The sequence below is a fragment of the Physcomitrium patens genome, chromosome 7, assembly GCF_059467195.1.
Source record: "Physcomitrium patens ecotype Gransden chromosome 7, ASM5946719v1, whole genome shotgun sequence".
In the NCBI taxonomy this organism is placed as follows: Eukaryota; Viridiplantae; Streptophyta; class Bryopsida; order Funariales; family Funariaceae; genus Physcomitrium; species Physcomitrium patens.
The window spans coordinates 16,072,563-16,083,730 of NC_143416.1; the positions used below are offsets into that span (position 1 = coordinate 16,072,563).

The 11,168-nt window shown below is 40.6% G+C and overlaps 2 protein-coding genes across 4 annotated transcripts; both read right to left on the reverse strand.

Annotated features, from left to right (window-relative positions):
* Positions 1-1,037: 1,037 nt before the first annotated feature.
* Positions 1,038-7,436, reverse strand: LOC112284252 (uncharacterized). 3 transcript variants are annotated; one of them, XM_024523913.3, is made up of 6 exons: positions 7,270-7,436; positions 5,864-6,363; positions 4,332-5,625; positions 4,040-4,155; positions 3,286-3,753; positions 1,038-3,173 (listed from the first exon to the last, which is right to left on the reverse strand). In XM_024523913.3, exons 2-6 carry the CDS (start codon positions 6,277-6,279, stop codon positions 1,481-1,483), a joined length of 3,987 nt encoding a protein of 1,328 aa, XP_024379681.1. In that variant the 5' UTR covers positions 6,280-6,363; positions 7,270-7,436; the 3' UTR covers positions 1,038-1,480. The 3 variants fall into 3 exon arrangements, with proteins under 3 accessions (XP_024379681.1, XP_024379682.1, XP_024379680.1); XM_024523914.3 differs by lacking the exon at positions 7,270-7,436 and adding an exon at positions 7,134-7,254; XM_024523912.3 differs by lacking the exon at positions 7,270-7,436 and adding an exon at positions 6,989-7,139.
* Positions 7,437-8,624: 1,188 nt separating this feature from the next.
* Positions 8,625-10,278, reverse strand: LOC112284254 (V-type proton ATPase 16 kDa proteolipid subunit). The gene is made up of 3 exons (XM_024523919.3): positions 10,112-10,278; positions 9,142-9,427; positions 8,625-8,968 (listed from the first exon to the last, which is right to left on the reverse strand). Exons 1-3 carry the CDS (start codon positions 10,194-10,196, stop codon positions 8,836-8,838), a joined length of 504 nt encoding a protein of 167 aa, XP_024379687.1. The 5' UTR covers positions 10,197-10,278; the 3' UTR covers positions 8,625-8,835.
* Between the last annotated feature and the right edge of the window lie 890 nt (positions 10,279-11,168).

The window sequence follows — 11,168 nt, forward strand, 5'->3', positions numbered from 1 at the left end:
TTTATTATCGAAAACTGCTTAGTTCTTATAAAGTTTATAAATGTTTGTTTGGTAACAACATTCATATATATATATATATATATATATATATATATTTTTTTTTTCTTTCTTAGGTTTGATCTTCATATACATATTGAAGAACAAGAGGGGATTGAACATAGCCAGATTGAAATATACAAAAAAAATATCAGATATGCAACTCAAATATCTTGGCTCAGTCATGTATATATGCCAAATAAAACTTAAATGTAAAATAACATAGATCTATCATGAATGTATGATAAAATGTATTATTACCATTGATAAGAATTATTTAAGGTTTTTTTATGTAATAAATTAAAATATAAGAATTGAATGATGAATTTTTATTAAAGTTCTTAAAAATTAGAAATGATACCAATCTCATTTTATGTTGGAATTATTCTAAAAATTCAATTAAAATTATTTCTTAAAAACATAAAAAGAAATTGATTCCTATCCGATTTTGAAATAATTATTTTAATTTTAATATATTAAAAAGTCATACAGGGCTCATCTCATTTTTTTTAAGATTTCTGTTCACTATGTTAATTGTTGTAAAGGTTAATTAAAAATTGATGTCTTTTAAGTTGTTGAGTTTTAAATCTACATTAAAATTTTAACTAACAAATATTTTTAGAATTATCTGTTGTAAAAACTACAAATTAACAATCGTAGGTTTACTTAAACATGTTTTGTGAATCGATGTTTATGTTAGCTTTTCGTGATTACATTTCATTTATTTCTTTTGTGCTCTGTTACAATTCATTTTATTTTGTATGAGTAAAGACATTGTTTTACATTCAATGCTACAATCTCTTAAATGTCAATTTTGTAAAAATGCTGTGCTCCAACTTACTACTCATGGATCTTTCTATGGCGTATTTATGTTGCATATTAGAAATCAATTGCAGTGCTTTTATTGATACATTTAATTAGTTCTTAATATAAATATGAAGGACATGCACATAAATATAAAGTATTGTAGAAGGAAATACTGCACATGAATGCCACACTAATGATGGAAAAAAGTTATCAATTCAGAGCAGGTCACATGATACAGTAGAGCACCAGTTTACAAGATGATAAGTTTCTAAGATGTGAAATGATTTCTAAACTAATGTCGCTTCTTAGGATTCATTTATCATATGCTTAAGATGCCATTACTGATGGCAATGCTAAATTTCTAAATTCCGAATACTAAAATGAACCATAAACTCTGGAAACTACAATGAGAACAATACCAGGTAAAAGCACAATACAAAGATTTGAACCTTAAGTATGCCAAACTCTAAACCTAACACAAAGAGCTAACAGTCTTGTTATTGACACCCAACTTATCATACGCGAGAGAACCAGATGGAAATTTAATACTTCTCTGATATGAAAAGCCCAGCTTCCAAAATGGGTTGGAAATGAATATATATATATATATATATATATATATGTGTGTGTTAAGAAGCTACTTCCGGAGACTTCTGATCTGCTGTTGAAGATCGTCATTTTCAGCTACAATGCCACAGTACTTAATATTCACTTGCATAAATTGATCATTCAACTCTAAAATCTCTTTCTCTTTCGTATTCATGTACTCTTTAAACTCGGTCTCCTTTTCCAAAAGCTCTATGCCCAATTCACTTGCTCTAGCCGTTGCAGCCTGCTTGTCACTCAAATATGCTGCCATTCTCTCCTCTGCTTCATTGCGTTGTTCTTCCAGTGCCTTGATCCGTTGATCCACGGCCTTCATGTCATTCAGAGAATCCTCAGTCCTCTTCTCCCAGTCATTACGCTCATGTTCAAGCTCTTCAACCCTGTCAGCCGCAACACGCAGCTGATTTTTGAGAGAAACAATATCCTCTTGTAACTGAAGAATATCCTCATCCAGTTGCTCTCTCTTGGCAATTTCCTTGCTCAGATCACTTCGTAGTCCCTTGACCTCCCTTTCGAGTCTCCTTTTATTCATCAACTCAATGTCATTGTCTTTGAGAGCATCTTCTAAAGTAGCAATCGAAGTGATTAAGGCATCCCTCTCCAAAGTTAAGCTCTTCACATGCTCTTCCATTACTGCCATTTCCTCTGACATATGCGAGTTCTGTTTCTCAGGTTCTATCAATTTTCCCTCCAGCTCAGTGTTTTGCACACCCAACTCTACGTCCCCTCTAGAAGCTATCTGCATTTCCTGGTCGAGCTTATCCTTGTCCTCCTTTAAAGCCTGCAGCTCACATTCAGCTTTGGTCCTCTCTGCCTCAGACTGCGCCAGCTGATCTTCAAGAATACTTTTGGCAGATTTTAGCGTGGCAACTTCTCCTTCCAGCATCTCAATACTCGACCTGAGTGTGGTCTCAATATTCTCTCCGTTCTTCTTACTGTCCTCCTTCAAAGCCTGCAGCTCCGCTTCTGCAGCATGAATTTTCTGCTTCAAATCATTCTCATTCGCCTCAGCATCACGAACCGTGTCTTCAAGGGAACTTTTGAAAGACGTTAACGCCGCAACTTGCTGTTCCAGCTTCTCAATATTCGACCTGAGTGAGGTCTCCACATCCTCACCGTTTTCCTTAATATCCTCCTTCAACGCCTGCAGCTCGGCTTCTGCAGCATGCATTTTCCGCTCCATATCATTCTCATTCGCCTCAGCATCACGAACCACGACTTCAAGGGCACTTTTCATAGACGTTAACGCCGCAACTTGCTCCTCCAGCTTTTTCTTACTCAATGTGAGTGTCTCAATCTCCAACTTGTGATTCTCAATCTCCTCACTAGTTACCTTCAGAATTTCTTGCAATTCAGTCTCCTTGGCTTTCGACTCTGCAACCTGGGCTTCAAGGGCACTCTTGACAGACGTTAATGCTAAGATTTGCTCTTCCAGCTTTTCAATATTCGGCTTGTACGTCTCGGTCTCCGTCTTGTGCTTCTCTACTTCCTCGTTTAATGTCTTGACCAATAGTTCTGTTTCAGACTTCTTAGACTCGAAATCCACAATTTGGGCTTCAAGAGTACCCTTAACATACAGTAGAGATGAAACTTGCTCTTCCGACTGTGTAATATTTGTCTTGTACTTCTCTATGTCCCCATTCAAATCCTTCATCCTGTCTTCCATTTCGAGCATCTTTGCTTCAGACTCCCTCAAACGCTGTTCCAGCTGCTCGATCTTCTCTCTGCTTGGTACAAGTAAGCATGTTAAAGATAGTAATTTAAAAACAATGCAATGGAGGGAGAAAAGGTTGGATGGGGGCGATAAGAACAGATTTTTCAGAGGTGCAAAAGTACCTGTGAGCGAGACCATCAGAAACCTCTGCTTCCAGAGTTTCTTGTTGGAGTTCATATTCATCCTTGATATCACGAAGTGATGCCTCTAACGCAAAAATGCGATCCAAACACTCCCTCTTCTCGCTTTCCACCTGGTCTATTTTCTGACCTAAGTTCTTTCTCTCCGACTCAATATCAGCTTTCAGATGATCCAGCTCAAACCTTAATTTTTCCGACTCCTCTGCAGCTAGTCGAATATCTCCAGCCATTCGAAAGCTGTTATCTTTCTCACGATCTTCGGCTTCACGAAGCTGATGCTTCAAGCTCTCAAGACCGCGTATGCGCTTCTGGAGCTCATCATCCAACTCTTCAATCTTCTCCCTCAAAGCTGCTTCCCTGTCCTTAGCTTTATCATCCAATTCTACCATCCAATTGATTTGATTATTCAAGGTAGGAAGTGCTTCTTCTTCATAATCCTTTATCGTCAGCCTGCAAGAATTATCAAACGTCAAATGAGATAGCAACAATACCAAAACTTTCGAACACCCTGGCTAGATAAAGCAGATCCTAAATGAAGCACATAGTAGCTACAAACACGTACAATGCCGCAAAATAAGCATCAAGTCATTTTAATCTAGAATTTAAATATAAAAAATGACGATTTATCGAGAAACGAAAATGTGACAGATTGTGCAACTCGTATTATTCCCAAACGGAACGTAGCAAACTGGACGTTCTCTTTACATACTCAAAAAGCAGTATCAATGACGCTTACCGTCTTTGTTCACACAAGTCTTGACTTTCTTGAAGCTCCCGTTCTAATTCAGAGATCCGTTTCATTAACCTTTTCTTTTCCTGATTGAGGTTATTGATCTTTTCCAAACTGTTGGCCTGCACCCCAATAAGACCTAGGTGAGATTGCATCAACTCAAGTAACGACTCAACTACTGAACATACATAAGGGTTTAAAGACACCAATGATTGCAAGGGCATGTCGAAGGGAGATGTGACAGCATGCTAGATAATTATAGGCACTCGTCAACTACAAGAGTAAACAATACACTTACCACAATACCAACATTGTTGCCCTTAAACTCCTTCAAGTTGAACTCAAGGTCACGCTTCTCGTCTTCAAGTTGCCTGACAGTCAAGATGGAGTTATCTCGCTCTCGAACCGCCTGCTTCATCTGATCCACCAGCTTGATTATCTCGTCCCTCAATTTCTTTAACTCTGTGTCTTGCTTCACTATTTCGTTTTTCAGTTTCGTGCGCTCTTCATTGTGCAGTTCAGCGTCTACCCGCAGCTGTTTGACCAGTTTGGCCTCCTCCTTCAAATGCACCAGCTTAGCCTCCTGGGCAGCATTGGTTTCTAGTAAACTTGCACGTTCACCCTCATTTCCTGATTTAAGTTTGGCAATCCTGTCGAGTAGCTCGACTTTTTCCTGCTCTGCTACTGACAGCTTTTGTGCCAAATCACGTTTGAGCAGTGAAACGGCTTCAGCATCTTTTTCGGTTTGAGTAAGGAGATTCAAATTCTCTTCCTCTTTAAGTGACAGCCTCTGCTGAATGGCTTCCATATCTTTCCGAGATCGAGCAAGGAGTTCTACATTCTCTTGCTTAACAGCATCCAACCTCTTTTGAGTGGATTCTGCATCTCTCCGAGCTCGTGCAAGAAGCTCTTGATTCTCTTGCTCCTTCAAAGATAGCCTCTGAAGAGATTCAGCATCCCTCAGTGCTCGGGCAAGAAGATCTTTGTACTCTTGATCCTTCAAATCTAGCCTCTGCGCCGATTCAGCATCTCTCCGAGCTCGAGCAAGGAGTTCCTGGTTCTCTTGCAGCACAGCATCCAACCTCTTTCGAGTGGATTCCTCATCTTTCCGAAGTCGAGCAACGAGTTCTTGGTTCTCTTGCTCCTTCAAAGATAGCCTCTGAAGGGCTTCAGCATCCCTCCGAGCTCGGGCAAGGAGCTCTTGATTCTCTTTCTCCTTCAAAGATAGTCTCTGAAGCGATTCAGCATCTCTCCGAACTCGAGCAAGAAGGTCTTGATGCTCCTGCTCCTTCAGAGACAACCTCTGTTCAATAGATTCAGAATCTCTCTTAACTCGGTTCTGAAGCTGCAGGTATTCTTGATCTTTCAAGGATAACCTCTGCTCCATCTCTTTTTTAACGGCTGCAAGAGCTTCCCTTCGGTCAATAGCTGCTTGATTCCTGGAGGCATCGATCTCTTTTCGTAGGTTTTCAACTATGGCATCTTTTTCAGCGATCGTTTTCTTCCTCGACTCACGTACTGAATTCAGTTCCGAATTGAGCTCTGCGTTCATTTTCTTCAGTTGTGTAATCATTCGCCGATCCTCTTCAGAACTGTCACGAAACGAAAACAATGTTAAATTCCTAATAGTGATGACTGATTGAAGACGGTGCCAAAACTTCATGCAAATTTTACTTCACTGTAAGAATATAAATTAATACACACAGGGCATGACCACGATATCTAAAATATGCAGCAGCTTTTAGTCTCTGAACTCTACAAAATGCACAGAAAACTCTTCACACCATCAAAAAAAGAAAAAGAAAAAAACCTAAGAAGTATTTCCATCACCTGGAACTATTCTTATCATCTCGCTTGGGCGTAGCAGAATATGAATGTCGCTCCTCCTCTCGCTTCGGCTTATCTTTCTTCTGAGGAGGATAGCTGGGGGTTTGCCACGAGTTGTTGGCAGCTGGTGGATAGTGCTGATGTGAAGGAAGCGGTTCATGATAGTGAACCGAGGGAGGACTTGATAGAGAAGGGTGTGGAGAGTATGCATCAGGTTCGGGAGGAGGAGGAGGGTAATGGGCAGCGTAACCTGTGTAGGGGGGATTGGGATAAGGCGCTAGTGCTGGCGCTGGATCTGGGTGTCCTAGGTCCGGCCGAGTGGGTTGTGGCATACCCGCATTAGCCGCTGATGAAGCATAATGATCGGGCTTCGGATCATTGTACGACTGATTGAGATACGCATCATATGGGTTCCACATTGCGACGGATTAACTTAAGCAGTGGAATAGTGGTGATCTACTAGCTGTGATTCGGAAACAGAGATTCAAAGTCCAAGATCCAATCTGCACAGACCACACAAAAAAGAAAAAAGAAAAACAAAAACAAAACAAAATAAGTTACCTCCGAAGAAGCCCTTGCATTCGCAGAGATAACAGAGTGCGAAATGAAGCTCAATGGAAGAGGAGGTAGGTGAGTATGTTTGTTCAATACACTCTCATCGATTTGTGAGCACTGAGGTATTCTTACAATCTAGTGCTTGACTTCCGATAAATTCTAAGATCGGAGAAGCAAACAACCACAACTAAGTGACAAGATGGCAAGGACGACACAAAGGAAGATCGATCGAACAGTTCATTTGCTTTCATTCGCAAATTACCCTTGCAAGTAAAGCATTACAATACTCAAGTACCCTCTAAGGTAACAGCCTTGATCAATTACTACACATACAGGTAGGTCTCAATTTTCACACACAGATTTCAGATCCCTGCACCGCAAGAAATCCGTCCACTTCTGCTAAATCTGCTCAAGCCTCGAGAAACACCCTCAGAAAACGAACACTAAATCTCTCCCAGATAAACTCCAAATTCGAAGCACCTTGAGAGTGGTGAGGTACGAATCTACGAAGCATTCACTTCACCCCAAACATCCACAAGACTGCAAAGATCCCCGGGTTTCAACACCGCGTACCTTATGATATACACACACACACACACACACCACGCACGCATTGCACGTTGTACAGAAATTGCAACCAAATCGGCACAATCCACACCAAAAAAAAAATCTCGTGCGCGCGGCTTCTCTGCCGGTACGCAAACCTTTGAATGCTAACCTCAAAAATGTTGAATCCCGCCAAAACCCACAGCCCATAAGCTGAAACGCTACTCACGGATCCTTGCCGCGGAGTGAACAGCGGCAATTCTAACAACAACAAAGGACAAGGTGGGGAAATGGGTGATGGGACTCACCGCACAGGACACGCTCTCGGCTCCTACGCAGCAACCGACAAGCAGCGTGAGCTGAGACTCGCGCAAGTGGTACAGTCAACGAGGCAGCGTCATATTCGCCTCCGTTAGCATTTGCGGTCCGGAAGGACCTGTCGATTTTGCTGAGCAAGTCTTATCACGCACAATAGGCATTCGCATTGGAGTATCGGAAACAATGTTTACCATATTATTTGCTTCTCACCGCTGAATTTTCTACATCCGATATGCTTGGTCAATGTTCATCCGTTCGCGACTTGTGAGATGCGTTTAGTCGATGGTTCTTCCACCAGAACCTTGTGCTACCAAATTCCATGTCAAGCGAGAGGGAGTCTATCCTACGCGTCGATGAATGCTACGTGGTACATGAGGCTACGCGGGGAGGCTACGCGGGTGCTGGACGCTGCTCAAGCGGTGTGTGTAGGGCGACCACATAGCGTTGTCGCTTTTTGCTGTGTGCAGACAATGAGCCTGCACGAGCCGGGGTGGAATTCCCGTGTTGCGGTTTAGTCGCAAGGTGTGCACGTGTGGAGATAGCTCACTGGGGAGAAGCTACTGATTGCAAACGAGGCAACATTCTGAGGTGTGCGAGATTGCAAGTGACCTTGTTGGTGGTTATGGCTGTGTTCTGGCACGGCTGTGATCTAGTCCTGCGAGGAGAAATGCTGTTTTGTGCCTGTGGACTTTGAGGGGAGCTAGAAGGCTATGTGGCTGGTGAATGTGGGGAGACGGTGAAGAGATTGCCGGTGTGTATATATTCTGATGTATGTCCGGCATTAATGTGTGAATACACATCAGAGATTGCACTAAGCTTACTTGCACTGCCAAGGCAAATTCACCTACTTATCATCAACGATTCATGACCAAAGCCAGGTTTCGTGTTTGCCGCAGCGTCCAACTTCTCTGACTGATGGACAGATACTTCGCACATCGAAGTTGTATGCTTGATATTCATAAAGTTGCATACTTGGTAGGTAGGTTCTATGATAACGTCCAATTTAATTTCCGGATGATTCCCGGTTGTAAAAAAAACTTGAAGATTATCATGTAACAACCCAAAAATCATCTCCATTTTGTTCTGCTAAGATATTTCATGTTTCTAACGTAGATGGAAAAACTCACTATCATTTAAATAAACTATGTGAGTGATGCTAGTAATTGTTAACAGACGGCTGGCACGAAACACCCACAGACTTTGCTTATGTGACTAATCATGTACAGTAACCATATCCTAACTGCCATCACAAATCACCTAAGGAAAGGCACTTTCGGATACAATTCACAGAATGATACAATCTAGAGAGAATAGTAGGTCTGGGTTGACTCAAACTCGACCACAGTTGGAAATTTTTGAAATATTTATTGAAATTTTATATTTTATATTTCTTGAAGTAAAAAAAGAGAAAGAAAAAGTGGAGACAAGACATGCTACTAATATCTGAACAGATGCTGAAAAAGACGTTACACGAGACACCAATCTGTAGAACTCTGAATCTCTAAGGCATGAAACAATTGACACAACTATTCGACCAATAAGATGTGGCTGTGAGTCTAATCAGCACGGGACTGTCCTGCACGGGAAGACAAAATGATGCCCACAATCAGCCCGTATAAGGCAAGAGCCTCAGCGAAAATGAGAATCAAGATCATTCCCACGAAAAGCTTCGGCTGCTGGGCATTGGCTCTGCGCACAAAAAAATAAACCCTCCGGTCAAACCCCCGTGCATGTATTTACCAATGGTAGGTTATGATCCAAAAGTCAGCTCTGAATTTGAATCGAAGAAAAGAGACAAGATTCACCATTCAACCTATGTGTTACACATTTCTTATAGATGTGCTCAGATCTTGAATTATTACCTGACCCCAGCATCTCCAACAATACCAATGGCCATGCCAGCGGACAGACCAGCTAGACCGCACGACAAACCAGATGAAAGGTGAGCATAGCCGTCGAACACGTAGTAGGGCTTCGACTTAGGGTTGATTCCGGTACTAATGATCACGGCGATAATTAGCCCGTAAATACCCAACACTCCAGCCATGACCACTGGGACGATGGACTTCATCACTAGCTCAGGTCGCATGACACCCATAGATGCCACTCCAACTCCACTTTTGGCCGTTCCATAGGCAGCGCCCATGCCTGCGCCAACAACATCGTAGTCAAGGAACGCGGTTTCACAACTGTACAAAATGATTCACTGCACATCGTCTCACTTTCCCAACAGTGACACAGTGGTGGCATTTCACACAACTGTCAAACATGTGATCACCACCCATGGATGGGAAACGATGTATCTGCTACAATCTTCCACCCTACTCAATTCACGTGAATATAAAATGTTCGACAAAACATATTTCACGACAAGACAAAAATCACATCAGCAAAGACTACGCATGAATGAAACTCATGAAATGCTAATGCCCTAACACGGATAGTTCATTAATTCCTCTCATCGCATCCGGAGATTGTGTATTCAACAGCTACAGTGCGAGAAATCAAGCGATGCTCGAACTCAATATTCAGAAAGAAAAAAAAAAAAAAAAAAAAAAAAAAAACTCGATCACCACAAACAGATCCTAAAACAGACTACACACGTGGCCACGAGGAAAGACCATAGGCATCACAGCTGTTCCAAATTTTTAAAGAGCATCACACAACATTAGTGCAGAATCAAAGCAATACACGGAAAATTGCCATAATCAGATCAACAAAAACTCATTCCTGCGGAGAAAAACCTAACCACACACCCAAACCCTGATAATGAATCACTCAAAGACAAACAAATGCTCTGGGCAACAGATCCACCGCAAAAAGGGAACGTACATGAAAAGACAAGGGCAGCTGCAGCTCCGATGAAGCCGAAGAAGGGAGCGACCTCATCTCCATTGAACGCCGCGGCAGTCGACATGATGATCGAGAAAGAATCCCACGCGAACTCGGCGAGAGCAAGAAATCCAGCGTCGAAGAATGAGAAACAACACGAGAACCTCCACGAGAGTAATGGAAGGAGGCACAGTGGGGCATAATAAAAAGGAGAGCTCGTAGGGGACGGAAGCAGCGACGGACCCGACGAACGAACGAAACTCAAACGAACGTTTACTGGCGAACGAACCCCGACGATATTCAATGGAATCTTTTATACAAGATCTTGATTCCTTTATTCTTCCTCAATTTTATTCTCTTGATACTTATAATTATGATAATAATTTTTTTATTCTTTTGGTCTCACATCTTTGATTGAGGGTAAACTTATTGATTTAAGGGTAATATTTGAAGTTACAGATAATCTTTTCTTTTCTTTTTTAATTTTTTATTAATATTTATAGTGTTTGTAAGTGTAAGTATTACTTTACACTTCGATCATGCTTAGGAATGATTGATATAAGATGAAGAATGTGATGTTCAGTGTGTGAGGGAAGATTTGAAGGATGATGTAAATTATTGTGAAATGCTATATTTTTTCTTATTAATACTTGAAAAAAAAAAAAAAAAAAAATCACAATTGTAAATCTATGTAATGAAAATTTTAGCAAGCTTTTACTAATCTGGAAACCGTTTGAACCATTTTAATATTTTTTTCTCTTTGACTGTGATAAACTCTGTTTTGAATATCTTACACCTTTTTTTCATAAAATAATAATAATAATAATAATCTATCTAAAAAAATATCAACTGTTTTTGTGCACAAATTTCAATTTTAAATTAACTTTAGAAACCTCAAAAATAGAAAAAAATTATCATAAATGCATAAACAAGTTTTAAGAACACTTTTGATTTATTAGAATAATTATTACAATTGACTATGCTATAATCAAGAAATTATTAAAATCGACACATTATATTCACATACCTTTTAGCATATACAACTCTATTATGTATT

What these genes read in the sequence shown, in the direction of transcription:
- LOC112284254 (XM_024523919.3), bottom strand. Translation starts at nt 10,196, where the DNA reads ATGTCGACTGCCGCGGCGTTCAATGGAGATGAGGTCGCTCCCTTCTTC. An exon ending in AGCTGCCCTTGTCTTTTCAT is followed by an intron (nt 9,428 to 10,111) that starts GTACGTTCCCTT and finishes TTGTTGGCGCAG; the next exon opens with GCATGGGCGCTGCCTATGGA. An exon ending in GTTGGAGATGCTGGGGTCAG is followed by an intron (nt 8,969 to 9,141) that starts GTAATAATTCAA and finishes TTTTGTGCGCAG; the next exon opens with AGCCAATGCCCAGCAGCCGA.
- LOC112284252 (XM_024523913.3), bottom strand. Translation starts at nt 6,279, where the DNA reads ATGTGGAACCCATATGATGCGTATCTCAATCAGTCGTACAATGATCCG. An exon ending in GATGATAAGAATAGTTCCAG is followed by an intron (nt 5,626 to 5,863) that starts GTGATGGAAATA and finishes GTTTCGTGACAG; the next exon opens with TTCTGAAGAGGATCGGCGAA. An exon ending in GACTTGTGTGAACAAAGACG is followed by an intron (nt 3,754 to 4,039) that starts GTAAGCGTCATT and finishes TAATTCTTGCAG; the next exon opens with GCTGACGATAAAGGATTATG.